At 46.8% G+C, this 27,470-nt stretch overlaps 1 protein-coding gene across 2 annotated transcripts in view; it reads right to left on the reverse strand.

Annotated features, from left to right (window-relative positions):
- The window catches only part of LOC147693338 (transient receptor potential cation channel subfamily M member 2-like), a 623,295-nt gene that overhangs the window by 250,759 nt on the left and 345,066 nt on the right, over positions 1-27,470 (reverse strand). For both annotated transcript variants that reach the window (XM_086933675.1, XM_086933674.1), the window contains exons 19-20: positions 13,338-13,551; positions 5,394-5,512 (exon numbers count right to left, since the gene is read on the reverse strand). In XM_086933675.1, the coding sequence (XP_086789801.1) occupies positions 5,394-5,512; positions 13,338-13,551 (333 nt within the window). The remainder of the gene's footprint in view (positions 1-5,393; positions 5,513-13,337; positions 13,552-27,470) is intronic.

Genomic DNA, 27,470 nt, shown 5'->3' on the forward strand with positions numbered 1-27,470 from the left:
GATAAGTACTGCTTTGGCATCTATTCAAAAAGTGAGGAATATGTGACCAGAAGTCACTATCAGAAGAACCAGTTACTCATCTTCAGTAACACTCTTTATGGTAGAGCCGCAGATTTCCATCGACCCTCCCATCCTCCCAGTTCTGTGATTGAATTCTACCTATTAATAAGTCTAGTAATCAGCAAACTGTCTACCAATTGGAGTAGGTCTTACAATACGCCTCCACGTCATTTCCGGAGTGGAACAGTATCAGTGTGGAGCCGCAAGGTGTCATTGGATGGCACATTGAGGTACTACTGAAAAGATTCTGTATTCCCTTATCACACCTGGGGAATATTAAAAAGAAATTGGAATATGTGGCTAGATATACCAGAAAGAGCATTGCTGAAGGTAAGTAACTTGTTCATTTTATTGTTCACAATAAACATCTGTTATTAAGCACCAAGATACCCTTGGGTGAACGTACGCCTTACAAATACACATGTTATGTTATGTTATGTGATATACACTCATACTTGTGTTTATATATAGATTTCAACACACAAATACACAGTAACATTTTAATAAAGAATACAGTATTGCGATGAAAGGTGCTTGGACAAATAAATGTGTGTGACAAGGTGCAGTGTCTGTTATTTTCTGAGTTGCCTCATGGCACAATAAGCAACTGTGGTGGAAGGGCACAAGGGGCGGCCTTCCACTAAACAGAGTTGGGGCCTGGGTCCCATCTGTCACAACCTTCCAGAGACACCATTATTGTTAGGGGCCTTCTTTGTTACAGAATTAAAATATGCAGAAATTCTGATCACTAAAATGTGCTTCTAGTGATCTACCATCAAGAGCTTTTGAGAAGAACAATCTGTGGGTTGGGATCTATGAGACATGGGATCAGCCTCTTATGCACTGGCTCTGTTAGCCTGGCTGCCAATGGAACCTGTGCTGTCAACATAGCACACACACATCAACATTGTACAGGTTGAATATCAGAAACTAACTCTAGCAATACTGCTAGGGAACACCTATTACACACAGACCTGACAACCAATGGTATCATCCATAAAAGATCCCAGCACAATTTTCAGTCTTGGATTTTTTGTCGCTAATGCTCTAAAACAGTAATAGTTTATCTCCGTGGTGGTGCTAATTTGCACATAGGTGTAATTAATGCGGTATGACCTATTATAAGGGGGTGGTATTTCACTTCAGTTTGTGTTCTTTTCCATGCCTGAATTGGGAAGACCAGGCAATGTCACTTATGCATCCATCTTATAGTCAGGTAGACCATAGGGTCAGCCACTCCCAATTTCATGCAGAATGCCTACATTTGCCAATAACTGAAGTACATGCATAGTTGAGATGGGAATGTCCCTTGCATGGTAAACAGGCATGTACCCGTTCCTTGAGTGCCTGACTGCATTTAAAACTGGTAAACTGACAATTATTTTGACCCTGGTGTCATGCTGATCAAGTGAGGGCACAGAGCATTAGGTAAGTTCCTGGACTCTTCCAGTAAAAATTAGGGGTGCACCAAACATGTCCTGTTAGTGGACAGTGGACTCCTGTCCATGACGTTTCACATAAAGTGGTGGTGGAAGCATAGAGTATTTTGTGAATTTGACTAAACCATTATTTCTGTGCCAGTGACAGCTGCTTCTATTGTCCCTCTTGTGTAAAGTTTTGAGTTTATGAGAAACCTAGAAGATTGTTCTGACATGCAATGGGTATTTTGAGTCTGTGTGTACGGGCAGGCATATGTGGCACACAAGTATTGTAATTGGATCCATTATGGATGGGCCTATTTTACCCTGGCACAAGATAGAGGGCGAGGACAAATTCCGCAGATAGTGGAAGTGTGTTACCTGCATTCATGGGGATGGATAGCAGAGGCCCAGACACTGAAGAGACAAGAGGGATACAGGAGTGCTTTTAGAAATTCCTTGCGGCCCTATTATCAAAGGCAGACAACTCACATCTCATGTTGCCACTGTTTTGGGTTCCTCCTGCTTAGAGTCATCCCTAGTGATAATTGTTGTTTGAAACCTCAGTTTACACAAATGCTGTATCTGGAGAGCAGCCTGGAAAGAGAACTACTCCATACTCCAAACCGGTTCTGATGCCTTTGAGAGTTGACCCACACCCCATATATGAAGAAAAGGTTTATAAAAGTGAGATCCAAACCAGAGCACTTGGCTCCAATTCCAAGTTTTTCATAACCAAGGAAGGGCATGCTTCACGGACTCGAAGGAATGTTGTGTGCTCTGGGCTGGTTTCTGGAAGACATCTAGTCTCCCAGGGGTGACATCACCTAAGACCTGCAACTTGCTGGAAAAGATGGGGTTCTGCCTAAAAGCCTGCCTGCACAGAGAGGAAAGCAGAGTGCCTTGTCTTGTATTAGAAGTGACTGTCCAGAGGAGTACCCATCCATGTTCCTGGCATGTGGAGCACACTGAAGCAGGTGACTGTGAAGAGAAGTGAAGGGGATCCTGACCCGAACACTGCAGGGCTCTCTGCTCTGTGGAGTATTGAGCTTTGGCCCCCATGCTACCTAACCGAACTGAAGCTGTTGTAAATATTATCAATGCAAGTTGGGAATGTATTCCTGGGTGGGCTTCACTGGGGTGTACATAACATGATTGCCATGAGTGACAATGCCTCACCTCTCACTGCAGGCATGCAAGGGCCTCACTATTGGTCAGAATGGGGACTAGTAATGCCTGTCCGAAGCAGGGGAGAAGACCTGGGGGGCATAAAGTACAGAGGTGGCACTCAGCGTAAATTATTGATATTATTAATGAGGATGTGTGCTGAATATAAATGTTAATGCTCAATGGAGAAGCATTCACAGACATCAGATTATTTATTGTCTAATTTGAGCATCCACAAAATTCGATTGGCTGATTTAACAAGTGACTGATAGGCAGTTCGGGCCGGACTGTTCCCATGAGGCACAGGGTCAAGACTGATTTGCATATGGCCATGTCTGAACTGGGGTGGCTTGGTGAGCAAAATAACAATGAATTAAACCCAGATCTGTGACTGGGGGTGAATGTTTTGCCATTGTGCAACATTCCGTCCATCATCTTGTGTGTTTTGCTGTTCACCCTATGTGGGAATGGTATGCCTAGACGTGGGTCCCATGCTCACCACGCCATTGGAGTCAAGCTATCCCGGCTGAAGACGGCTGATAGCCAGAAACCGGTCCTAGGATGCTTGATTCCGGTCCAGGAAAGATATGGCTTGGCAGTTCAGGCTGGACTGTTCCCATGAGGTGCAGGGTCAAGACTGATTTGCATATGGCCATGTCTGAACTTGGGTGGCTTTCCCATGAGGCACAGGGTCAAAATCAAAATATGAGTGAAACCAAAAGGGCCATTAATGTGTGGCAACACAAGAAGCAACTTATGCGCTTGTTAAATGTTGCAAAGCTAGAAGCATACTAGTATGATTTGAACAAAACACCCTACTCTTTGATAAATGTTTGAAAGCCAGGAGTAGAACCCAGGTGTCTAGATTTAAAGGTCAGCCACTTAGTCACTAAACGACATATCCTCCTAGGTGATGATAAAAAAGACAAATGTAAAGCACACACCTAATTGGCAAATACCATATACCAATTCATTGTAATGAGGATCAGGGGCTCGAGTAACACGTTTGACATTTTAGATTATCAATCCTCTCTCCGAAGCTGCAGAAAAGGCTGTATTGAAACTGGTACAGCAAGCACCACCCCATTCCTAGACCTCAAGCCCACCTTTTGAATCAGTACCTTGTTGCATGCCAGCCTCAATGCCCACAGGCCCAACCATGCCCAGGATCACAAGACCTAGAGGATTGACCTGCACTTTCCAGATACCACATGAATTCACAGCTGGAGCAACTGGCTGCAGCGTGGCTTCAGTCTTCAGAAAGTGGTAAAGGCTGCTTTATAGTGTAACTAAGAAAAGAGGAGTGAAAAAGAGGTCCAGTGCCTGTGCTCCAAAACTAGGTATCCTCCAAATAGGGGGGGGGGGGGGGGGGGGTCACTGTTCCCAAAGAAGATCTAAAGAAAGAAGAAGATGTAGGAAGTAGATAGGATAGTCAACAAGACTATTACTTGTTGCCCTCACACATTACAAGGGATGTCATGCTTCATCATAGGGCCCAATGTGGGTTTCTCCTTGTCGGGCCAGCGCTGCAATGCCCAACATGTCTGCCGAAGGGTCACTTTAGCGGAGATCTTTTGATATTCCTGCCGCATGATGCGTTTGAGGGAGTGCTCCTAGAGAAGTGAGCGAGCATAAAACTGACCAGGGGATATTAGTACAATGTTATTTTAATGGGTGGATTCATCTGTCAGATTAAAACAACAGATGGTTGGTGCTACTAGTGGGTTGTAATGTCTCTTAGTAATCAAATGTGAATGCTTATGCAAGAGCATTTGGGCAGACGGATGGAAGGGTAGGAGCAGCCACAAGAAGCAGCCGACAAACCTATGTGACTATGTGCACCCTTTCGTACTGACCCATGGGGCTCATTTCCTATACAGAATAGGTTGGATGACCAAAGATACGATCAAATAGGCGGCACCAGTCGTCTAGAGGGGGACCCCTCTCATCTTAAACTACATGCAATTTTTCTGGTCCTGAAGAAGCGCCAGCGATATGTTGAGACCAAAAGGGGCATGAAACATGTTGATCCATTTAATTTTTTTCACTCATATTAACATGTAACTACTAAGGGACATTAAAATCCACTAGTAGCACCAAACATTTGTTTTTTTTAATCTGACCGGAATCCACTCATTAAAATATCATAGTACCGAAATCCCATAGTCAGTTTTATACTCACTCACTTCCCCAGGAGCAATCCTTCAAACCCGTCATACGGCAAGAATATTATAAGATCTCAGCCATAGTGACCCTTAGGGGGCCTCTTAGGGCATTGCAGTGCTGGCCCGACGAGGAGCAACCACCCTATGAAGAAGCATGACATCCCTTTGGATGTGTGAGTGCAACAAGTAATAGTCTTGTTGACTGTCCTATTTACTTCCTAGATCCTCTTCTTCGTTTAGATCTTCTTTAGGAACAGTTACCCTCCTATTTGGAGAATGCTTTATAGTGTAACCTTGCTGACCCTGCAAAGTATTATCAAGACCCTTGGTAACTCTGGAAAGTGCTCTGGTGCCCTGCACAGGGTGTGGACCATGCTTTTATACCTCTTCACTGCAGCGCGGATTCCGCCGCAGTGCTGGACATTCAATCGCGGGCGCGGTAATGACGGCTCCCAGCCGTCATGAGCACACGTCCACCGTGACTCATGATGGCCCGAAGCCATCATGAGCATGGAAGAGGTTAAGACACCACTAAATAAATTAAATGTACTGTCTCGATCAAAGAAGCAACAATGATACCAACCTGACAGCTAGGCCAGCTATGAAAAGACCAATCGCCACAACATCCATCTGGTTCCAGAACTCCGTGATGTACATCCTGGCTTTAGTCACGAGTCTCATATCTTCGTGGTCATAGAGGAGCTACAAAAAACAACAATATTATGTTTTAATGCGTCTATAAGTGTTATCTTTGGATTATTATGTATCTTTGTAATATTGGATTTCTTCAATGCTGTAAAGAGCTCTGACACCCCTGTGGTATGGATCATGTCATAGAGAAATTCTAATTAATAAATAACATTTCTACTCAAACATATCAAGAGTACAATGCAAAGCATCACAAACCCTTGACCCAATCACATGACGAAGAAAGAGGGGCTACACTCGCCTCCACTTCTTCCCCAATTTATAGGTGAACCTCAACCTGTGTAAATCCTCATGCCCAGCCAGGTGGGACACATTCCCTCCTCAGCACACATGATCCAGCCCACTACAGATGGCTCAGAATGTAAAGGATTCAGCCAAAATCAGTATAATTCCCAAATACACGTATGATGTGTTTAAGGAGGACTAGCACTTTCTGCAAAATAAAAGCAAGGTACAGTTTGGAACGATGTGAACTAAATATACGTTGTGAAAATGAAATTTTTCTAAAGCCAAATTGAGTTCTAACATAGACCTTACTTTTGGTACCACCCGCCACTCTGACCCCTTTAGAAAGGGACTATACTCATACTCAAAATATGTAATACGAATAACCAGGGATCATTGGGGGATGTTTTTCTACTGCAGATAGGGGCCTCATATGATACTTATTTGAAAACAAAAGACAAACAAATTATGGATGGAATGCAGAACAATTCAAAACATCCATCCCCAGTCAAAAGATCTGGGTTAAATCCATCATTCTCTTGCTCGCCACGCCACCCCAGTTTAGACCTGGCCATATGCAAATCAGTCTTGACCTTGTGCCTCATGGGAACAGTCTTGCCCGACCTGCAAAGCCAGGTCCTCCCTGGACCGGAAACAAGCATCCTAGGACTGGTTTTGGGGTTTCACCCCTCATCAGCCAGTATAACTTAAATCCAATGGCACAGTGAGCCTGGGACCATGTCTGGGCATACCTGGTGCACTTAGGGTGAGGAAGCAAAAGACACATGATTGATGGACGGAATGCAGAACAAATCAAAACATTCACCCCAGTCAAGAGATCTTGGTGAAATCCATCATTCTTTTGCTCACCATACCACCCCAGTTTGGACCTGGCCATATGCAAATCAGTCTTGACCCTGTGCCTCATGGGAAAAGTCCAACCCGAACTGTCAAGCCAGGTCCTCCCTGGACTGAGAACAAGCATCCGAGGACCAGTTTTGGGGTTTCACCCCTCATTTATTTATTTAACATTTATATGGTACAGCGAATCATCCCCAGGGGGATCTCTCGGCGCCCAGCAGAACAGAAAGAGCAGGACCCTGGACCGGCCTAGACTCTTAAAAGAGGTCTTTAAACTATTCCTGAAGTGACCCAAAGATGTACAGCCACGAATTGCTTCCGGTAACCTGTTCCAATGGAAGGGGCCAGATATGAAAAAGCACGCGCTCCCAGGCTAGCTTTATTGATCTTGCACAGGATTAGGAGGTTTAGATTACTGGATCTTAATTGACGCCCTGGCACATACGCTCTTACCTTCTTTCTTAGGTATACCGGGCCAAGGCCTTGCCTTAAACACCAAAATAAGAAGTTTAAAGACTGCCCTCTTCTTCACGGGCAGCCAATGTATGGATTGCAGCAGGGGTCGAGACGGGGTAAGTCTAGTCTTATTCAAAGCCATTCTTGCTGCGGTATTTTGCAGTACCTGGAGCCTGGAGAAGAGTTCTTCCCTGGCCCCTACCAATAAACCGTTCCCATAGTCCAACCTACTAACAATCAACGCCTGGATGAGAGTCTTCCTTGCATCCAGAGGGATCCAAGGAAAAACTTTCCTTAGCTTTTTCAGGATCCCAAAACATGAACTAGACAGTGTTTTTACATGATCTTCAGAGGATAGTTTGTTGTCCAATAGGACTCCCAAATTCTTGGCCTGCTTTGTAGGGGAAGGGGAGTCCCCCAGTTCCAAAGGCCACCAATCTGGTGTCCATAATTCTTCCACCTTCCCAAAGAGGAGAATCTCCGCCCTACTGGAGTTGAGCTGAAGAAAATTATCCCTCATCTAAGCCACTATGCTCAATATACAGATTTTAAACTTAGTTCTAGTGATTGCAGGATCCAATTCAAATGGAATAATCACCTGTGTGTCGTCTGCATACGAGATCGTCTCAAAACCGCACAATCTTATTATAGCAGGGGCCACATATATGTTGAACAAAGTAGGGCTTAGGATGGAGCCCTGAGGAACCCTCTTGTCCACTAAGGTGGTTGCTGACATGAATGGCTCTAGTTTGACCCGCTGAGATCTATTTGCCAGAAAAGTTTCCAACCATGCCAGTACTTGGCCCTCAACACCAATCTACTGTAATCTACAAAGCAGGATGGAATGGAAGATGGTGGCGAAGGCAGCCGACAGATCTAACAGTATCAGCATAGTGGGAGTCAATTTATCTAGGGACATTCGGATGCTGTCAGTCACTTCCATCAAAGCAGCCTCCATACTATGTCCTGCTCTGAAACCCGATTGAGCGGGATCTAATAGTTGGTTCTGCTCCAGATAACCTGTCAATTGCTGGTTAATCATCTTCTCCATGACCTTTGCACAACATGGCAGAAGAGATATTGGCCTATAGTTTGTCATTTCTAAAGGATCGGCTGACGTTGTTTTTAGAAGCGGTCTAATCAGTCAATTTTTCCACTTGTCTGGGAAGATGGCTGTGTCTAAGGAGATGTTACAGACGTCCGTGAGCAAAGGGGCTAAGATGGTAGCCAGTTCTGCCATAATGAAAGGAGGGGCACAGTCTGATTCAGCTCCTGATTTGATTGCTGCAAGAGCCGCTCTTATTTGCTCCGTTGTGGTAGTGGAAAAAGATTCAAGCTTGACTACAGAGGGGGTCCTCCTTATCGAGTTAGGTAGCTTTGCAGGCTCTCCACCCCCCTGAGAATTATAGATGATGTCTATCTTTTCTCTGAAATGGGTGGCCACTTTATTGCATAGATCTTGAGTATGCCGGACCGCTGAGCTGCTCACCGTCGGATTAGTGAATTCCTTTAGTATCGTAAACAGTTCCTGTGTGGAATTGTTAGCTTCCCTAATCCGCCTGTTCAGATGTTCCCTTCTAGCGGTTTTGCAGTGGTCTAGGTAAGCTCTATGAACCTCGTTATAGGCCCACTTGTCCTCAGAACATTTCGGTCTTCTCCATTTTCTTTCCCGCACCCTACACCGGCCCTTCTCCACTTTAAGTTCTTCCGAATACCATGGAGCAGGTGCTTGTTTCTCATTTATTTTCACTGTTGTCAGAAGGGCAATGCAGTCCAGGACCGCCTCCACAGCAGCCTCCATCCTCTCCAATGCCTTATTGCTGTCCAGCACCCCTCCATAGATGGGGCTGAGAAGGCCCCGCTGAATGCTTCAGGTGTAACTTTCCTCCAAGACCTGTGCACGGCCTTCCTTCTGAGGAGCTTTTTTCCCCCTCCTGGTTGGATGAAGGAGAACCTTAAGGCCCGATGGTGGATCCATGTTAACTCCAGAGGTGTTTCTACAGACAGGAGGTGGACATTGGTAAAGATAGAATCCAGGGTATGTCCTGCGCAATGAGTCACCCAGAATAGCTTGAATCCAGTGGCACAGTGAGCCCGGCACCATCGGCCCAGATCTCTGTACTGGGGTGAATGTATGACATTGTTTTGCATTCTGTTCATCAATTGTTCTTTTTGCATTTTGCACAATATCAATAGGCATTCCTGAGCACTGCTGGAGTTGTGTCGTGCTTGAGACACAACTCAAGCAATGTGTTACCTTCACGCCAACAGATTTGTGACGCATCTGTCAATCCTTGCGCCACTGTGCACCGTATTGTAAATGACGCAATTGAACTGAATCATCTCTGCTAAAATGCAGAGATGTGTCAGTTCTTTTAACTCTGCCCCTAGGATTACAGGTAAGTGTGCATTCCTTCTCCTCCGGGGGATTTTCATTCATAGTCATAAACACTGAACAGAATAGCAAGCTCATCCCAAAAGAGACAGAGAAAGATACATAAAAAATACAGAACTACACTCTGAAAAAACACTCCCTAAATAAGCTTGGTCCACTTAATCATCTGCCCTGTAATCTGAATCAAGAAAAACATTTCTTGTAGAGGTATGTATGGCTCTCCAAATAACTTCCCTAAATATGTAAGCAATGGAGACATTTCTTAGAATAGTTGCAGTATATTTTTTACCCTTTGTAGAAAGGGCTCTAGATTTTTTTAAAAAGCAATGTTCCAGTAACACTGCTTTAACAAAGGAGACAATCCACCTGAAAACATACTGCTGCAAGGTGACAAGTAGGTTCACAATTAGCTAAGAAATAGGTAAATTGTCTTAAGCTTTACTGTTATCGATATAAAAACGTAATACCCTAATACATCTAAATAATGTAGAGTCTTCCCTGTTGAACATGAATGAATATGGGAGAAAGTTGGAATGTGAAATAGTTTTATTGACATGGAAATCTGTGTCTAATTTAAGGAAAAAACTCAGATGGGTCACTACTTTAATTTTATGGAAATTTGTATGCCCTCCCTTATAAAAAAATAGTCTGGATTTCAAGAACTCTGTGTGCTGAAATGAGGCTATTTTCATTTTGAAAGTGCAGTTCCCATGCAGAAAAGGGTCTCCTTAAGGAAGGAAAGACATTTTTAATCTCTTCCAAGAAATCGTTCACAATTTGGATCTTGAAAAAGATGGTGCTTGTGGTCGCTTCCATTGACGGCAGCCCTAACTGTTGGGGCGACACAATGAGGATTCCTCCACTCACGCTGCACTCTTTAATTATTATTACTAATTGACATGGCGTGATCTTGGGCTGTTCGGGACACTCTGTTTAAATAATATAGGCGCCATTCTTCGTATAAGAGCTCTATTTCCTCCATCCTACCTCAGTGACTTTCTGGGAAATTGGCTCAGTTTGTTTTTACATGGGGAGGTTGAGGATGCGCTGTGCCTGTAAAACAGAAATTTATTTAAAAATCTACAGTTTTTGCAAAACTAGCTGCCATGGAGGCTGCTTCAGTCGCCTCTTCTCCTTGAAATGGTGCATCCTCTAAATCAACCCCTGGCATGCTGCCTTCTAGGAAAATCTCAACAAAGCATCTAAAAAAGGACAGACCCACCATCTCCTGCAAAATCTCCCCCTCCGGTATCTTTAGATTTGCTACTAGTTGAGATCTGCGCTCTATGCACTTTCATGGAGGAAACAAATAACAAATTACAACACCTTACTGAAAGATGGTCGCAAATGGACGTACGTTTGGTTGTAGTGGAACGCAGTGTCTTTTCCTTCAGTGAAACCGAGAATAAAGTGAACTCTCTTCAAAACCCAAGTTTCATATTGACAAAAACAAGTTGAAGAGTTGGAAAACAGGAATAGAAGAAATAATTTACGATTCTTTGGTTTGGCAGAAAATGTGGAAGGATCTGACCCACTCACTTTCTTCTAGAGCTTCATTCCAGAACTATTAAAGCTTCCTGAGAACACCTCTCTAAACATCCAGCACGCCCATCGACTAGGTTGTCTTCCTGCTTCAGGTTCATTGCTAAGACATCCAAGAGGTGTTATCCTGTATTTTTTAGAATTTACTGTCTGACTCAAAGTCCTCTCAGTGGCAAAATCAATCAGTTGTATTTCCTGGTCAGGTCATGCTTCATTTTTCTCAAAGGACTACGCCAAGAGCACAGCTGACAGGCCCAAGGAATTCCTTAGTATGAGGCAGGATCTTCATTTACTGGGAGCATGGTCTGGCCTATTCCATCCAATACTTTTTTAAGTTACTTTTAGACACGACTACCTTTGAAGACCAAACACCTTACTCTGAAACCACGCCCGCATCCAGTAATGACAGTCAGCTCACCATCTCCTCCTGGACCCCAGTCACCACCAAAGACACCACATTGACCGTGAAAGGCATCCACTCAGGAGCCCCCACAGACCCCTGTCCCCACATATTTTCCACAGAGCGGCCTCCACCATTGTTCGACACATCATCAATGCCACCTTCGAAACAGGCACCTTTCCTGACAAAATCAAACACACAGAAGTCAGACCCCAACTAAAGAAGCACTCAGCAGATCCCATGGATCTCAAGAACCTCTGACCCATCCCCCTCCTCTCCTTCTCGGCCAAAGTCACTGAGAAGACTGTTAGTCCAACTAATAAAATTCAATGAAGATAACTCCATCCTCAAACACTCCATATTCTGCAGCAAACACAGCACCGAGACCGCTCAACTCACCGCTACAGACGACATCCGCACCCTCCTTGACCAAGGACACACCGTAGCCCTGATCTTACTCGACATCTCTGCAGCCTTTGACACCATCTCCCACCGCACACTCGCCAGACTCTAAGATGCCAGCATACAGGGAACTGCCCTTGACTTGCTCCGCTCCTTCCTCACTAGCAGAACCCAAAGAATCGGACTGCCTCCCTTCCTCTCTGAACTCAAGGAAATCAACTGGTGAGTACCCCAAGGATTGTCACTCAGCCCAACGCTGTTCAACATCTACATGGCCCCCCTTGCTGCCATCGTCAGACAGCACAGACTGAGAATTGTATCCTATGCCAACGACGCCCATCTCATCCTCTTCCTCACCACGGACCCCATCACCACCAGACTCAACTTCCAGGAAGGAATGAAGGACGTTGCATCCTGGATGAGCAGCAGCTGCCTGAAGCACAACTCAGAGAAGACACAGGTACTCATCCTCGGACCCTCCCTCTCTGCATGGGACAAATCCATCTACTCCCTCTGTCTGTGCTTTCACTGATACCTTACAGCACTGCAGCAGCAGTGCCTGTCAGCAGCTCCTCCACCCCCACGGACTACGGCCAAAACCTCAACATCATACTCGACTCCTCCCTCTCTATGACGCGACGGGTCAATGCCGTTGCCTCCACCTGCTTCAACACCCTCCAGATCCTCCGCAAGCTCTTCAAATGGATCCCCCTGAATCTTAAGAAGACCGTCACCAAAACACTTATAACCAGCAGACTGGATTATGGAAAGGCCCTCTATGTCGAGATCAACAAATCTCTCCTCTGAAAACTCTAGACCATACAGAACACTGCAGCTAGACTCGTCCTTAGCATCCTGCAACACGAACACATAACCCAACACCTTTGTGATCTCCACTGGCTGCCCACTGAGAAGAGAGTAACTTTCAAGATACTCACCCATGCCTACAAATCCCTCCACAACACCGGACCCCAGTATCTCAATGAGTGAATCTCCATCCTCATACCCAAGAGGAACCTCAAATCCACCAACCTCACCCTCCCCAAACCCCTGCGCATCTACAGAGCAAGAACGGGTGGAAGAACCTTCTCTTACATTGTGGTCAAGACCTAGAACGAGCTCCCAATCAACATCAGATGGACCCCCACCCTACACATCTTCAGTAGGACCCTCATGACGTGGCTCTTTGACTGACCAGAGCTGCTCCTCCCCAACACCTTGAGACCCTCACGAGTGTGTAGCGTGCTTAAAACCCTCTAATTGATTGATTGATTGAATGAGGCAAACCAATTTAAGAAAGGGCCCGATAATCCCATCCTCTTTTCAAGAAAATCAATGAGGTTTTCATGTTTGTCTGAGTCAAATGCTGAGGAAAGATCAAGGAGATTATGTAGGCAGGGTTTGTTCTTGATACCTCACAGCCAGCAGATAACTTCATACAGAGACAACCACTTCGAACAAGGTGCCACAGAAGCAACAAAACTATGCAGTATAACATGAATTATGTGTTCTAGTAGTGTGTTTCTGGGCTTCCTCACCTGCCGCACTTCCTCACAAACTAAGGTGAAGCTCCAGACGTAGAGCAGGTATTCATTCCGGGAAGGGTTATCCTGAAAATCCATCATCAGCACATAGGCAAAGAGCCAGAGGAATCCTATGTATGATGCCACGTTGTAATAGAAGATCACCACTGGGGCGGTGACGAAATAACACAGGTGTTGCCAAGTGCTCAGTTTGCCCGACTTTTTTGATCTGTTGGAGAGGAGAGATATACAGAAGTGTCAGCGAATTTCCAATAATAATCCTTTGCATACTATCTCATCTCCATCATAATTAGCTCATTCCAAGCCTTGTAATAATCTTTCACAATTTACATAAAGGGTTATTTAAGTTTGCTCATACTCCCCATGCATGCTCAGCTTTAAACAATAAATTAATCTAGTGCTTAGAGAGAAAAGAAGGAAAGAGGAGAGAAGGGAAAGATCTAATAACTGTGACAATAGGAAAAGTATGGATGACAAAAACTGCAAAAGTGTGTGTTAGAAATGGAATTTCTGGCTAGCTGAGACTTGCGCCAGAGCAAGGCAGAAACCATCACTCTACTCAGGATAAGGGAGTTACACTTCTTAAATAAACCCGGCTAACCCCCTTGGTAGCTTGGCACGAGAACCCAGGCTTATCTTAGAGGCAGTGTGTAAAGCATTTGCACATAACCAACAGTAAAACAGTGTGCACACTACAAAAGGACAGCACACCAGTTTAGAAACGTATCAAATGTTTACATACTTAAGAGAAGACCAAATACGCCAAAAATCCACAATACTATACTTCACACTCTTCACTTATTAAAATATGCTTTAAAAATAGTTCCTTGATGTCTATAGCTCTGTCCAGGGCTATCACAGCGTTGTGAACAACAAATCCAACAGTTCTGGCTGGTTGCGGGGTCGCCGACCAGCTACGGTGTCGGGAAGACCCGCAAACAGTACCTCTGAGAATTGCAGGGGGTTGAGTCACTCGCGTTGCAGGTTGAGCTCCTCTCTGATGGAATCAGGAGCACTGGAGCTGGCATACTTCGGGTGCTGTGGTGCGAAGTGCGGCATGTGGTGCCCCCAGGTCGCAGTGCGATCAGAGGCTCAGTGGCAGCGCCAGGTAGCGTCGTTGGTGAAACCGGGGTCGCGGAGCGAGATGGAGGCAGTGCTCGTCACGGTGCTATCAGGTCATGGTGCAAGCAGCGGCGTTGTCATTGCTGAAGCACTCTCGTCGGCTGACGAACTGGAGTCAATGGCACTGGCGTCGGTAGGCCAAGGCTGCGGTGTGGGATGAGGGCAGTGCGTCATGTAACTTACGAACAGTGCCCCCTGAACCACGATGCAAGCAGTGAAATCGATTTCAGCTGGAAGTGGAGGTGTCAGGATGGCCACGGCGTCATCGTGTAGTGAGGTTGTGCACAGTGCGGGCCCACAGGTTGCGGTGCGAACAGCAGCTCGGTGATGGTGTCCGCAAGTTTTGTTGGTGAGACCAGGGTCACAGTGCAGCGTGGCGGCAGTGCCCTCTGCAGTGCCAAAGCATTTGCTAAGGCAATGCAGAGTACGGTGCCCACAAGTCACGTTTTGAGCAGCAGCTCGGTGATGGCATCAGCAGGCGTCATCGACGAGATTAGGGTCATGCTGCGGCATTGTGGGGTGCCCTCTGCGGTGCCTTCTGGACACAGGTTCGGCGGGGTCGTCATAGTAGTCATTGAGGGGCGTTCTTCGGGTTGCAACACAAAACACACAGTCCACAGTGCTGCGGTCGAAGAACCTGAAGTCTATCCTATTCCTAAGACTTCGGGAACAGGGGGCAAGCTCTACCTCAAGCCCTTGTAGAGTCTCACCAATTCAGTTGCAGAAAGTCCAGTCCAGGCCTTTCATTGCCCAAGACAGAAGCAGGCACTGCAGGTCAGCCCAGCAAAGCATGCAGCAAATCGGTCGTTTCTTTTAGCAGTTTCTCCGGCTCTTCTTCTGTGCAGTCTTCTTGATCCAGAAGAGTTCTAAATTTCAAGGGGTCTGGGACCCAGCATTTGTACACTAAAATCCTTTGACCTTCTAGGCAGAGGGTGTCGGTGTCCGGCCTGAATCAGTTGGACCTTCTCTGGCATGAATTGGTGGCAGGAGGTGGAGACAGCTTTGTCAGAGGCATACCAGGTCCTTTGAGGTGCAAAGAAATCTCTTCCCTCTTCCCCCCATTGTAACCCAGGTCTGTTTAGCCCTTTACTGACCTACCTAGACTATTGGGAGCCACCCTGCTCTCCCAGCCATATGTCGTCCAAACACCAGACAGGCAATCCACATTCCAGCAGAGGCACATGGGATGACCAAGCTAAATAATACCCACTTTCTAAAAGTGGCTTCTATGAATTCAGAATGAAAAGGGCACCCTCGCTAAAGGCTCCGTCTTTAGACGCTGAGTTTGGGCATACCAAACTTCATTCACTTATACCCTTTTTGGGCTAAGTATGTGGGTGGCACAATCCGTGCTACAGGCCCATGAGTAGCGGTTGACTCACAAGCCCCGGCACCTTCAGTGCCCTTTACTGGGGACTGATAAGTAAGTCACACATCCAATCATAACACAATTTCACCACAGGAGCACCAGCGATTTACCACTGATCAGCAGTACGAAAAGTGCGCAGAAACGTTATACCAGCCAAAACAGAGTCAAAACCGGGAGGGGAGGAAGCAAAAGCTCAGAGGAAACACACGAAAAGATGCCAAGTCTAACAGTGTGATAAAGGATTTTGAAGGTCTCTGGAGGTGGACAAAACAACGATTACGTTGAATGAAGACTAGTCATCCTAGGTATTCAACAAACTTGATATTCATAAGCACTGGTAGTGGCTTCTAAGGAAAATGTTGGGCACCAGCATGTATTCTTTTACAGATAAAGCACTGCATGAACCTAGGGTAGAAACAGGGGGGAGTCAGATATGGATACAGACAGGCTAGGCATGCATTGCTGCTGCAGTGAAAGGAATGGGTTGGTGAGGTCGCAGGTGGCTGACAGACTGTTGCAATGAGGACAGGAACATTGAGAGTGGACAGAGGAGGGAGCCGACTTCATGCTGCAGCAGTGAGTATAACGAGGCAATAACAGCAGTGAGGAACACTTGTATGTACTGCTGAAGCTGTGAATGCAAGGGAACAAAAAGAGTGCATGGGGAGCAGACAGGCACTGCTGCTCCTGTGCTGCAAGGTATCAGTGGAAGTACAGACAAAGGGAGTAGATGGATGTCCTATTCCAGTGCTTAGCTGAGCACACACAGAGTAGAAGTGAGCAGACAGTTCTGCTGCAGTGAGTGCAAGTGAACCGACAAAGCACAGACAGAGGGGGCAGATGGGTGGTGCTGTTGCATTTAGTGCAAGGGAACAGGGAAAGTACAGAGAGAGTAGAAGTGGACAGACAGTGGTGCTGCAGTGAGTGCAAGTGAACAGAAAGACCACAGAGAGATTAGATTAGAAGTGGATATACAGTACTGCTGGAGTGAGTGAAAATGAACAGAGAGAGCACAAAGAGAGTAGAAGTAGAAAGACAGTACTGCTCTAGTGAGTGCAAGTGAACAGAGAGTACAGACAACGTAGAAGTGGACAGACAGTGCTGCTGCAGTTAGTGCAAGTGAACAGAAAGCACAGAGAGAGTAGAAGCAGACAGACAGTTCTCCTACAGTGGGTGTAAGGAAACAGAGAGCTCAAATGTCAACAGACAGTACTGCTGCAGTGAGTGCAAGTAAACAGAGAGCATAGGCAGAGTAGAAGTGGACAGAAAGTGCTGCATCAGTGAGTGCAAGTGAACAGAGAGCCCTGAGAGAGTAGAAGTGGCAGACAGTACTGCTGCAGTGAGTGAAAGTCAAAAGAGAGCACTGAGAGAGTAGACGTGGACAGCCAGTACTGCTGCAGTGGGTCTAAGTGAACAGAGAGCATAGAGAGTATAGAAGTGGACAGACAGTAATGCTGCAGTGAGTGCAAGTGAAGAGGAAGTGCACAGAGAGATTAGAAGTGGAAAGACAGTACTGCTGCAGTGTGTTTAAGTGAGCAGAGAGCATAGAGAGTAGAAGTGGACAAACAGTGCTACTGCAGTGAGTGCAAGGAGCAGTGATTATTAAATGGGAGGAGACATATCTCCAGTCAATGCAAGAAGTCATTGCTTGTGATTTTTTAAAGTGATGGAGCATTATACATGCCCTAAATTACAGTGACGTGAGCATAACTTTCAGTATGGGGGTTCTCCTTCCAAGAAATATTTGAAAAGAATTTGATATAATAGCGCATATTACAGAAGAATATTCATACTGATTTGCTCAAAAGCCACTTGAATGCACTCTACTGAAGACAGAGGCTCCCTGGTGTTGAATCCATTTATTAATAAATGGGTAGAGGTTGCGTCAAGTATGCCACTGTGCCAGTACCAGTATTTGTTACATTTGCCCCATATGTCATTGGCAGCTCTTACACCAAGGACCATGGGTAGGCCCATATCTGAAAGTTATCTCTGCTATGTTAGAACCAGCATTTTAGCATGGTTGGCCCTCCTAGCCCTGTATACTATGGTTGACTTCCTTAATTCCAAGAAATTACCTCAAGAAGGTCAGTGTCAGCATTTTCTTATGGGTATATCATACGCCAAGAATTTCCTCTTGTCTGCCAACTAGAATTTTGCCATGGGTGCCCCTTATGCCAAGAATTATAACTAGTATATTACACCATCAGCAACTGGACCTGATTCAAATGAACTTTACAACTCTTTGTTTGAATACCTGGAATTTAATCAGAGCAAACATCTTTATAATGAACTATATGGTCCATTGCCTCTGTGCTATAGATATCTTTATAATCTCCTTACTGTTCCACACTGTGTGGTCACTGAGCACAGTCAAGATTGTTAAATGGCTATTGTCACTAATTTATGATTGGGGATAATTCGTAGATCAGATCAAATAGTTTATTTCATAAGAGATCACACTGGCAACAGTTAGAGTTCATACGAGAGCTGTACATCTGTGCAATTTGTTCACTTTTTTATTCTTTCATGTTTAAGTCCTAATATTCCTGCTCATACTGTGAGTGCATGCTGACGGGTACTCTCATCAGACCTGGAACTTCAGGGTCGGTCCTGTGATTCAAGACAGCAGTGGCCGCCTCTCTGGGGACATGGAGCCGTGAGGAATGTGTTATCTTGCATGTGTTATGTTCCCGGGTTCGGCACATGTAGCGAAGTTGCTCATTTCTTATATGGTCTTCTTTTTCACCCGGTAGTTGCTGCTGCCTCTGTTGGTGCTGCTGACCCTCTGGTCAGGAGTTTGAGGTCCTCCACCCACAGGCTCCTGACTGCGCCTCATCCCTGGTGGTCTAGTGGCAGAGCATCACTGCTCTGCTGCTTGACTGCCCTACTGTCTTTCCTTTTCTGCTTTTTTCTGCCTCCTTTAATTTTTCTCCTGCTTCTGCTGTTTTGTATTTCTTTGCTTTTTTAATGTAGCAAGGGATTCCTGATCTATGGTAACCTCCCCCTCTACTGGCGACCCGCCCTGTCATTTTCTCTCATCTGCCACTAAACATAAAAGAGCAGGAACACCATTTGAAAATGACACTCTTGAGGAAAAACAAAATCACAAACAATAATCCCAAACATGTGACTATCTAAAATGCAGAGTTTTGTAATGTAGCCAGTTGTTGCTGTGGCACTTCGCAAACACAAGTCCTAATCCACACCGCTGTCCAACAATGTTAGAACTGGCTATTTCTGGTTGGCTAAACTGACGCCAAAGCTAGGCAGAAACCACCATTCTAGTCAGGGCAAGGGAGTCACACGCCAAGATAACCCCTGCTCACCCCCTTGGTAGCTTGGCACGAGCAGACAGGCTTATCCCGGAGGCAATGTGTAAAGCATTTGCGCCAGCACACAACAGCAACAACATCCTAGGCACACCACAAAAGGAACTCCTCACAAGGTTATATAAAAATAACTTCTGTATTGTAAAAACACATCAGATAGAAGTCACACATGTACATTGTGGCAACTGGCACGGGCAATATTCACAAGGTATTATTAAGCAGGACAGGGCCACATGGGAAACTGTCAGAATCAACACTTTTTGAAATAGCACTTCTAGAAGTTACAATAAGTATAGCACAAAATAACAGTTATAGATCACATCAAGTAATTACAGGGAACAGGTAAGTACCACCTACGCAACCCTAAACACCTTAGGAGAAATGTCACGCAGGGAACCAGGACCTCACTTGGACTACCTGTACTAGAAAGAACAACCACCTAAGTATCACAATACAATTAGGGGTATAAGCAAGAACACATTACGCATGATGCATCAAAACATTCAGAGGTGTAGGGAAGGAAAACACATGATGCATAAAACATACATTCAGCGGTGTAATAACAAGGCACATGATGCATCAAAAACACATTCAGAGGTGCAGGGAAGGAAAAACACATGATGCATAAACCAACACATTCAGAGGTGTAAAATCAAGGAAGACACATGATGCATGAAAACATTCAGAGGTGTCAGAACCTAACTCAATAGCGCAAAAACACATGATGCCTAAAAACATTCAGAGGTGTAAGATCTTGGTGCGTAATCATATTAAATGCATTACATTTCCTAGCACCACATCACATTGCGCAAAACTCACATTAGGCAATTACCATCACTTAGATAATCACATTGCGCCTAAATAAAATCACATACCAGCCCTCATCTAATAAAGGGACTAAGGAGCCCTGTGTCCAGAATGTCAGGGCGTGCTGCCAATGCAGCGCCAGTCAGGGATGCGCCACCGGCGCCAAACCTAAACGTTGCAGGTGCCCACTACTTGTTGGGCACCTGGGAACAATCACAAGACCTAAACGGTGCAGCTGCCCACTAATTGCTGGGCAGCTGGGAATCAAAACTGCGACAGGGTCCTCACTGACCCTTAGGAGCAAACTGCTCTCACTGCTGGTGCCACACAGGCTCTGAAACTAAACAGGTCGCCCCTGAGCCTGTCTAGAACAAAAGAACTGGCCCTCGAGCCTCTCAGGGCTCATAAATACACAAGATTTGGGCGTGGAGCCTCGTGGGCTCAAGAACCGTGAAATGCCCCTCTGAGCCTCGCAGGCTCGTAAACACAACTGTGGCACTGCGGAGCCTCTCTAGGCTTTCAACAATCAAAATGGCCCCCTGAGCCTCTCTAGGCTCGAGCACAAATATGCGGCACCGTTGGAGTCCCTCCTCGGGGGACTCGACTACTGGGAATGCCCCCGGAGCCCTTTGTGGGCTAAAAATGACCACAATATGTCCCCGGAGCCCTGGTGGAGTCCCTCCCCTGGGGACTCACAAAGAACCAACTGCCCCGGAGCCTCAACGGCCTCCACACACTGGAGGGGGGGCGGGCACCAGCAATGTGCCCCGATGGCCCCCCTCTGAGCTGCTCTCACACTCACCGGCTTCCTTGTGCGGCGGCAGCCCTCCTCTGGCGTCACGGGTCACCGGACGCGGCCCCAATCCGCTTGCAGCATTACCGGGCGAGCCTCCTGAAGCCCGCCAATGGCAGCGCGGCGCTTCGGGGAAGCCCGTCGTCGTTAGCAAATCCTAGCGCGGTCTCCTCTCCTCCCGGGGCTCCCTCAGCACATGGGAACCCCGCAGCAGGCCACGCTTCCTCTTTCCTGCCTCGGGCCGGCAGCCAATCAGAGCGCGGCCCGGGGAATGATTACACGGGGTCTCCCTCAGTCCCGCCCCCGGCCTGCCTGACTTCCTGGTTGCGGCCGGGCGGCAACGGGGACAATTTCACCGGGGAATGCCGGGTGGGCACCGGCGGTAAAGATAAATAAAGCGCTTCTCAGGTGCTAGCAATAAAATACAGCGCTCTCCAGCGCTATGGCAGAATGAAGCGCCCCTAAGCGCTATGAGCAAGGAAACAGCGCTCCCAAGCGCTAGAAGATAAATCAAACGCCCCTAAGCGCTAGCAGGAACCCACAAAGTCCAGGACAAAGAGAGGGAGCATCAACAGCTCCTATCCAGGAAAGTCCTCCAGATTTCCAGGGGCTGGGCAGGGCTCAGGGAGGCAAGCCTTCCCCTGAGCCCAAGCAGCAGCACGCCCCTGGCAGGATTCAAGTCAGAAACAAGAACATTTTGTAAGGGGACACATCCCCTTTTTATACTGTAAATTCCTTTGTCTAGCAGGGTGCAGGCAGTGTGAGAACCAGCTAGAACTGGTTATAGGGAATTCCTTTCACTGGCCAGGCTAGGGACATCAGACGCACCCCAGGGGGTGGAGCCAGCATTGTGTGGGGAAAACCCAGCCTCACTCAGGACCCTCAAACCAGACGGTCAACCCACAAGCAGACCCAGGCTCACTCCTCCCCTCACATCAGCCTGCCAAAAGGGCCGTGTCCAACACCAGTTTAGAAACGTATCAAATGTTTATATACTTAAGAGAAGACCAAATACGCCAAAAATCCACAATACTATACTTCACACTCTTCACTTATTAAAATATGCTTTAAAAATAGTTCCTTGATGTCAATAGCTCCGTCCGGGGCTATCACGGCGTTGTGAACAACAAGTCCAACAGTTCTGGCGGGTTGCGTGGTCGCCGACCAGCTACGGTGTCGGGAAGACCCGCAAACAGTACCTCTGCGAATTGCAGGGGCTTGAGTCACTCGCGTTGCAGGTTGAGCTCCTCTCTGATGGAATCAGGAGAACTGGAGCTGGCAGACGTCGGGGGCTGTGGTGCGAAGTGCGGCGTGTGGTGCCCCCAGGTCGTGGTGCGAGCAGCGGCTCAGTGGCAGCGTCAGGTGGCGTCGTTGGTGAGACCGGGGTCGCGGTGCGAGATGGAGGCAGTGCTAGTCACGGTGCTATCAGGTCATGGTGCAAGCAGCGGCATTGTCAATGCTGAAGCACTGTCGTTGGCTGACGAACTGGAGTCAATGGCACCGGCGTCGGTAGGCCAAGACTGGGGTGTGGGATGAGGGCGGTGCATCATGTAACTACGAACAGTGCCCCCTGAACCACGATGCAAGCAGTGAAATCGATTTCAGCTGGAAGTGGAGGTGTCAGGATGGCCACGGCGTCGTCGTGCAGCGAGGTGGTGCATAGTGCGGGCCCACAGGTTGCGGTGCGAACAGCAGCTCGGTGATGGCGTCCGCAAGTGTTGTTGGTGAGAACAGGGTCATGGTGCAGCGTGGTGGTAGTGCCCTCTGCAGTGCCAAAGCTTTGGCGTGCAGTAAGGCAATGAAGAGTACGGCGCCCACAAGTCATGGTGTGAGCAGCAGCTCGATGTTGGCATCAGCAGGCATCATCGATGAGAGCAGGGTCATGGTGCGGCATTGTGGGGTGCCCTCTGCGGTGCCTTCTGGACACAGGTTCGGCGGGGTCATCATAGTAGTCATTGAGGGGCGTTCTTTGGGTTGCAACACAAAACAAACAGTCCCCATTGCTGCGGTCAAAGAACCTGAAGTCTATCCTATTCCTAAGAATTCGGGGACAGGGGGCAAGCTCTACCTCAAGCCCTTGTAGAGTCTCACCAATTGGGTTGCGGAAAGTCCAGTACAGGCCTTTCATTGCCCAAGACAGAAGCAGGCACTGCAGGTCAGCCCAGCAAAGCACGCAGCAAATCGGTCATTTCTTTTAGCAGTTTCTCCGGCTCTTCTTCTGTGCAGTCTTCTTGATCCAGAAGAGTTCTAAATTTCAAGGGGTCTGGGACCCAGCATTTGTACACTAAAATCCTTTGACCTTCTAGGCAGAGGGTGTCGGTGTCCGGCCTGAATCAGTTGGACCTTCTCTGGCATGAATTGGTGGCAGGAGGTGGAGACAGCTTTGTCAGAGGCAGACCAGGTCCTTTGAGGTGCAAGGAAATCTCCTCCCTCTTCCCCGCATCATAACCCAGGTCTGTTTAGCCCTTTACTGACCAACCTAGACTATCGGGAGCCACCCTGCTCCCCCAGCCATATGTCGTCCAAACACCAGACAGGCAATCCACATTCCAGCAGAGGCACATGGGATGACCAAGCTAAATAATACCCACTTTCTAAAAGTGGCCTCTATGAACTCAGAATGAAAAGGGCACCCTCGCTAAAGGCTGCGTCTTTAGACCCTGAGTTTGGGCATACCAAACTTCAATCACTCATACCTTTTCCGGGCTAAGTATGTGGGTGGCACAATCCGTGCTACAGGCCCATGAGTAGCGGTTGACTCACAAGCCCCGGCACCTTCAGTGCCCTTTACTGGGGACTGATAAGTAAGTCACACATCCAATCATAACACAATTTCACCACAGGAGCACCAGCGATTTACCACTGATCAGCAGTACGAAAAGTGCGCAGAAACGTTATACCAGCCAAAACAGAGTCAAAACCGGGAGGGGAGGAAGCAAAAACTCAGAATAAACACGCCAAAAAATGCCAAGTCTAACAGCGTGATAAAGGATTTTGAAGGTCTCTGGAGGTGGACAAAACTACGATTATGTTGAATGAAGACTAGTCATCCTTGGTAGTCAACAAACTTGATATTCATAAGCACTGGTAGTGGTTTCTAAGGAACATTTTAGGCACCAGCATGTATTCTTTTACAGATAAAGCACTGCATGAAAATTAGGGTAGAAACAAGGGGAAGTCAGATATGGATACAGACAGGCTAGGCATGCATTGCTGCTGCAGTCAAAGGAAGGGGTTGGTGAGGTCGCAGGTGGCTGACAGACTGTTGCAGTGAGGACAGGAGCACTGAGAGTGTACAGAGGAGGGAGCCGACTTCCTGCTGCAGCAGTTAGTATAACGAGGCAATGACAGCAGTGAGGAACACGTGTATGTACTGCTGAAGCAGTGAATGCAAGGGAGCAAAAAGAGTGCATGGGGAGCAGACAGGCACTGCTGCTGCTGTGCTGCAAGGTATCAGTGGAAGCACAGACAGAGGTAGTAGAAGGATGGTCCTATTCCAGTGCTTAGCTGAGCACACACAGAGTAGAAGTGAGCAGACAGTGCTGCTGCAGGGAGTGCAAGTGAACCGACAAAGCACAGACAGAGGGGGCAGATGGGTGGTGCTGTTGCATTTAGTGCAAGGGAACAGGGAAAGTACAGAGAGAGTAGAAGTGGACAGACAGTGGTGCTGCAGTGAGTGCAAGTGAACAGAAAGACCACAGATAGATTAGATTAGAAGTGGACATACAGTACTGCTGGAGTGAGTGAAAATGAACAGAGAGAGCACAAAGAGAGTAGAAGTAGAAAGACAGTACTGCTGCAGTGAGTGCAAGTGAACAGAGAGTACAGACAAAGTAGAAGTGGACAGACAGTGCTGCTGCAGTTAGTGCAAGTGAACAGAAAGCACAGAGAGAGTAGAAGCAGACAGACAGTTCTCCTACAGTGGGTGTAAGGGAACAGAGAGATCAAATGTCAACAGACAGTACTGCTGCAGTGAGTGTAAGTAAACATAGAGCATAGGCAGAGTTGAGATGGACAGACAGTGCGGCAGCAGTCAAGTGAACAGAGAGCCCAGAGAGAGTAGAAGTAGAAAGACAGTACTGCTGCAGTGAGTGCAAGTGAACAGAGAGTACAGACAAAGTAGAAGTGGACAGACAGTGCTGCTGCAGTTAGTGCAAGTGAACAGAAAGCACAGAGAGAGTAGAAGCAGACAGACAGTTCTGCTAGAGTGGGTGTAAGGGAACAGAGAGATCAAATGTCAACAGACAGTACTGCTGCAGTGAGTGCAAGTAAACAGAGAGCATAGGCAGAGTTGGGATGGACAGACAGTGCTGCAGCAGTGATTGCAAGTGAACAGAGAGCCCAGAGAGAGTAGAAGTAGAAAGACAGCACTGCTGCAGTGAGTGCAAGTGAAAAGAGAGCACTGAGAGAATAGAAGTGGAAAGATACTACTGTTTCATTGAGTGCAAGTGAAGAGAAAGTGCACAGAGAGATTAGAAGTGGAAAGACAGTACTGCTGCAGTTAGTGCAAGTGAACAGAAAGCACAGAGAGAGTAGATGCAGACAGACAGTTCTGCTAGAGTGGGTGTAAGGGAACAGAGAGATCAAATGTCAACGGACAGTACTGCTGCAGTGAGTGCAAGTAAACAGAGAGCATAGGTAGAGTAGAAGTGGACAGACAGTGCTGCAGCAGTGAGTGCAAGTGAACAGAGAGCCCAGAGAGAGTAGAAGTGGCAGACAGTACTGCTGCAGTGAGTGCAAGTGAAAAGAGATCACTGAGAGAATAGAAGTGGAAAGACAGTACTGCTGCATTGACTGCAAGTGAAGAGAAAATACACAGAGAGAGTAGACGTGGACAGCCAGTACTGCTGCAGTGGTTCTAAGTGTACAGAGAGCATAGAGAGTGTAGAAGTGGACAGACAGTAATGCTGCAGTGAGTGCAATTGAACAGAGAGCACAGAGAGAATAGAAGTGTAAAGATAGTAATGTTTCATTGAGTGCAAGTGAAGAGAAAGTGCACAGAGAGATTAGAAGTGGACAAACAGTGCTACTGCAGTGAGTGCAAGGAGCAGTGATTATTGAATGGGAGGAGACATATCTCCAGTCAATGCAAAAAGTCATTGCTTGTGATTTTTTAAAGTGCTGGAGCATTATGCATGCCCTAAATTACAGTGACGTGAGCATAACTTTCAGTATGGGGGTTCTCCTTCCAAGAAATATTTGAAAAGAATTTGATATAATAGCGCATATTACAGAAGAATATTCATACTGATTTGCTCAAAAGCCACTTGAATGCACTCTACTGAAGACCGAGGCTCCCTGGTGTTGAATCCATTGATTAATCAATGGGTAGAGGTTGCGTCAAGTATGCCACTGTGCCAGTACCAGTATTTTTTACATTTGCCCCATATGTCATTGGTAGCTCTTACACCAAGGACCATGGGTAGGCCCATATCTGAAAGTTATCTCTGCTATGTTAGAACCAGCATTTTAGCATGGTTGCCCCTCCTAGCCCCGTATACTATGGTTGACTTCCTTAATTACCTCAAGAAGGTCAGTGTCAGCATTTTGTTATGGGCATATCATACGCCAAGAATTTCCTCTTGTCTGCCAACTAGAATTTTGCCATGGGTTCCCTTATGCCAAGAATTATAACTAGTATATTACACCATCGGCAACTGGACCTGATTCAAATGAACTTTACAACTCTTTGTTTGAATACCTGAAATTTAATCAGAGCAAACATCAATATAATGAACTATATGGTCCATTGCCTCTCTGTACTATAGATATCTTTATAATCTCCTTACTGTTCCACACTGTGTGGTCACTGAGCACAGTCAAGATTGTTAAATGGCTATTGTCACTAATTTATGATTGGGGATATTTCATAGATCAGATCAAATAGTTTATTTAATAAGAGATCACACTGGCAACAGTTAGAGTTCATACGAGAGCTGTACATCTGTGCAATTTGTTCACTTTTTTATTCTTTCATGTTTAAGTCCTAATATTCCTGCTCATACTGTGAGTGCATGCTGATGGGTACTCTCATCAGACCTGGAACTTCAGGGTCGGTCCTGTGATTCAAGACAGCAGTGGCCGCCTCTCTGGGGACATGGAGCCGTGAGGCATGTGTTATGTTGCATGTGTTATGTTCCCGGGTTCGGCACATGTAGCGAAGTTGCTCATTTCTTACATGGTCTTCTTTTTCACCCGGTAGTTGCTGCTGCCCCCGTCGCTGCTGCTGACCCTCTGGTCAGGAGTTGGAGGTCCTCCACCCACAGGCTCCTGACTGCGCCTCATCCCTGGTGGTCCAGTGGTAGAGCATCACTGCTCTGCTGCTTGACTGCCCTTCTGTCTTTCCTTTTCTGCTTTATTCTGCCTCCTTTAATTTTTCTCCTGCTTCTGCCATTTTGTTTTTCTTTGCTTTTTTTATGTTTTAAGCTTCTTCATCACCCAGGCCACTGCGAACCCTAGCGGCCCAGATCCCCATCAGTGACTTTTCCTGCTCCCCGTGTTCTCTGTCTCACAGCTGTCCAGACCCCCAGCATTACTTAATGGCAGCTTCTGGCACGCCAAAGGCACACCGAAGGCAAGCCCATTTGCACCCATTCACACCTGGACCGTGCCCAGAGCCAGGGAACCTGGTTCTCAGACCTTCTACCACTACGACACCAGCAGTCTCCTCAATCTCAACTCAGAACGCCACCCAGCCTGCCATC

Source organism: Lissotriton vulgaris, chromosome 8, assembly GCF_964263255.1.
Source record: "Lissotriton vulgaris chromosome 8, aLisVul1.2, whole genome shotgun sequence".
NCBI classification, from domain to species: domain Eukaryota; kingdom Metazoa; phylum Chordata; class Amphibia; order Caudata; family Salamandridae; genus Lissotriton; species Lissotriton vulgaris.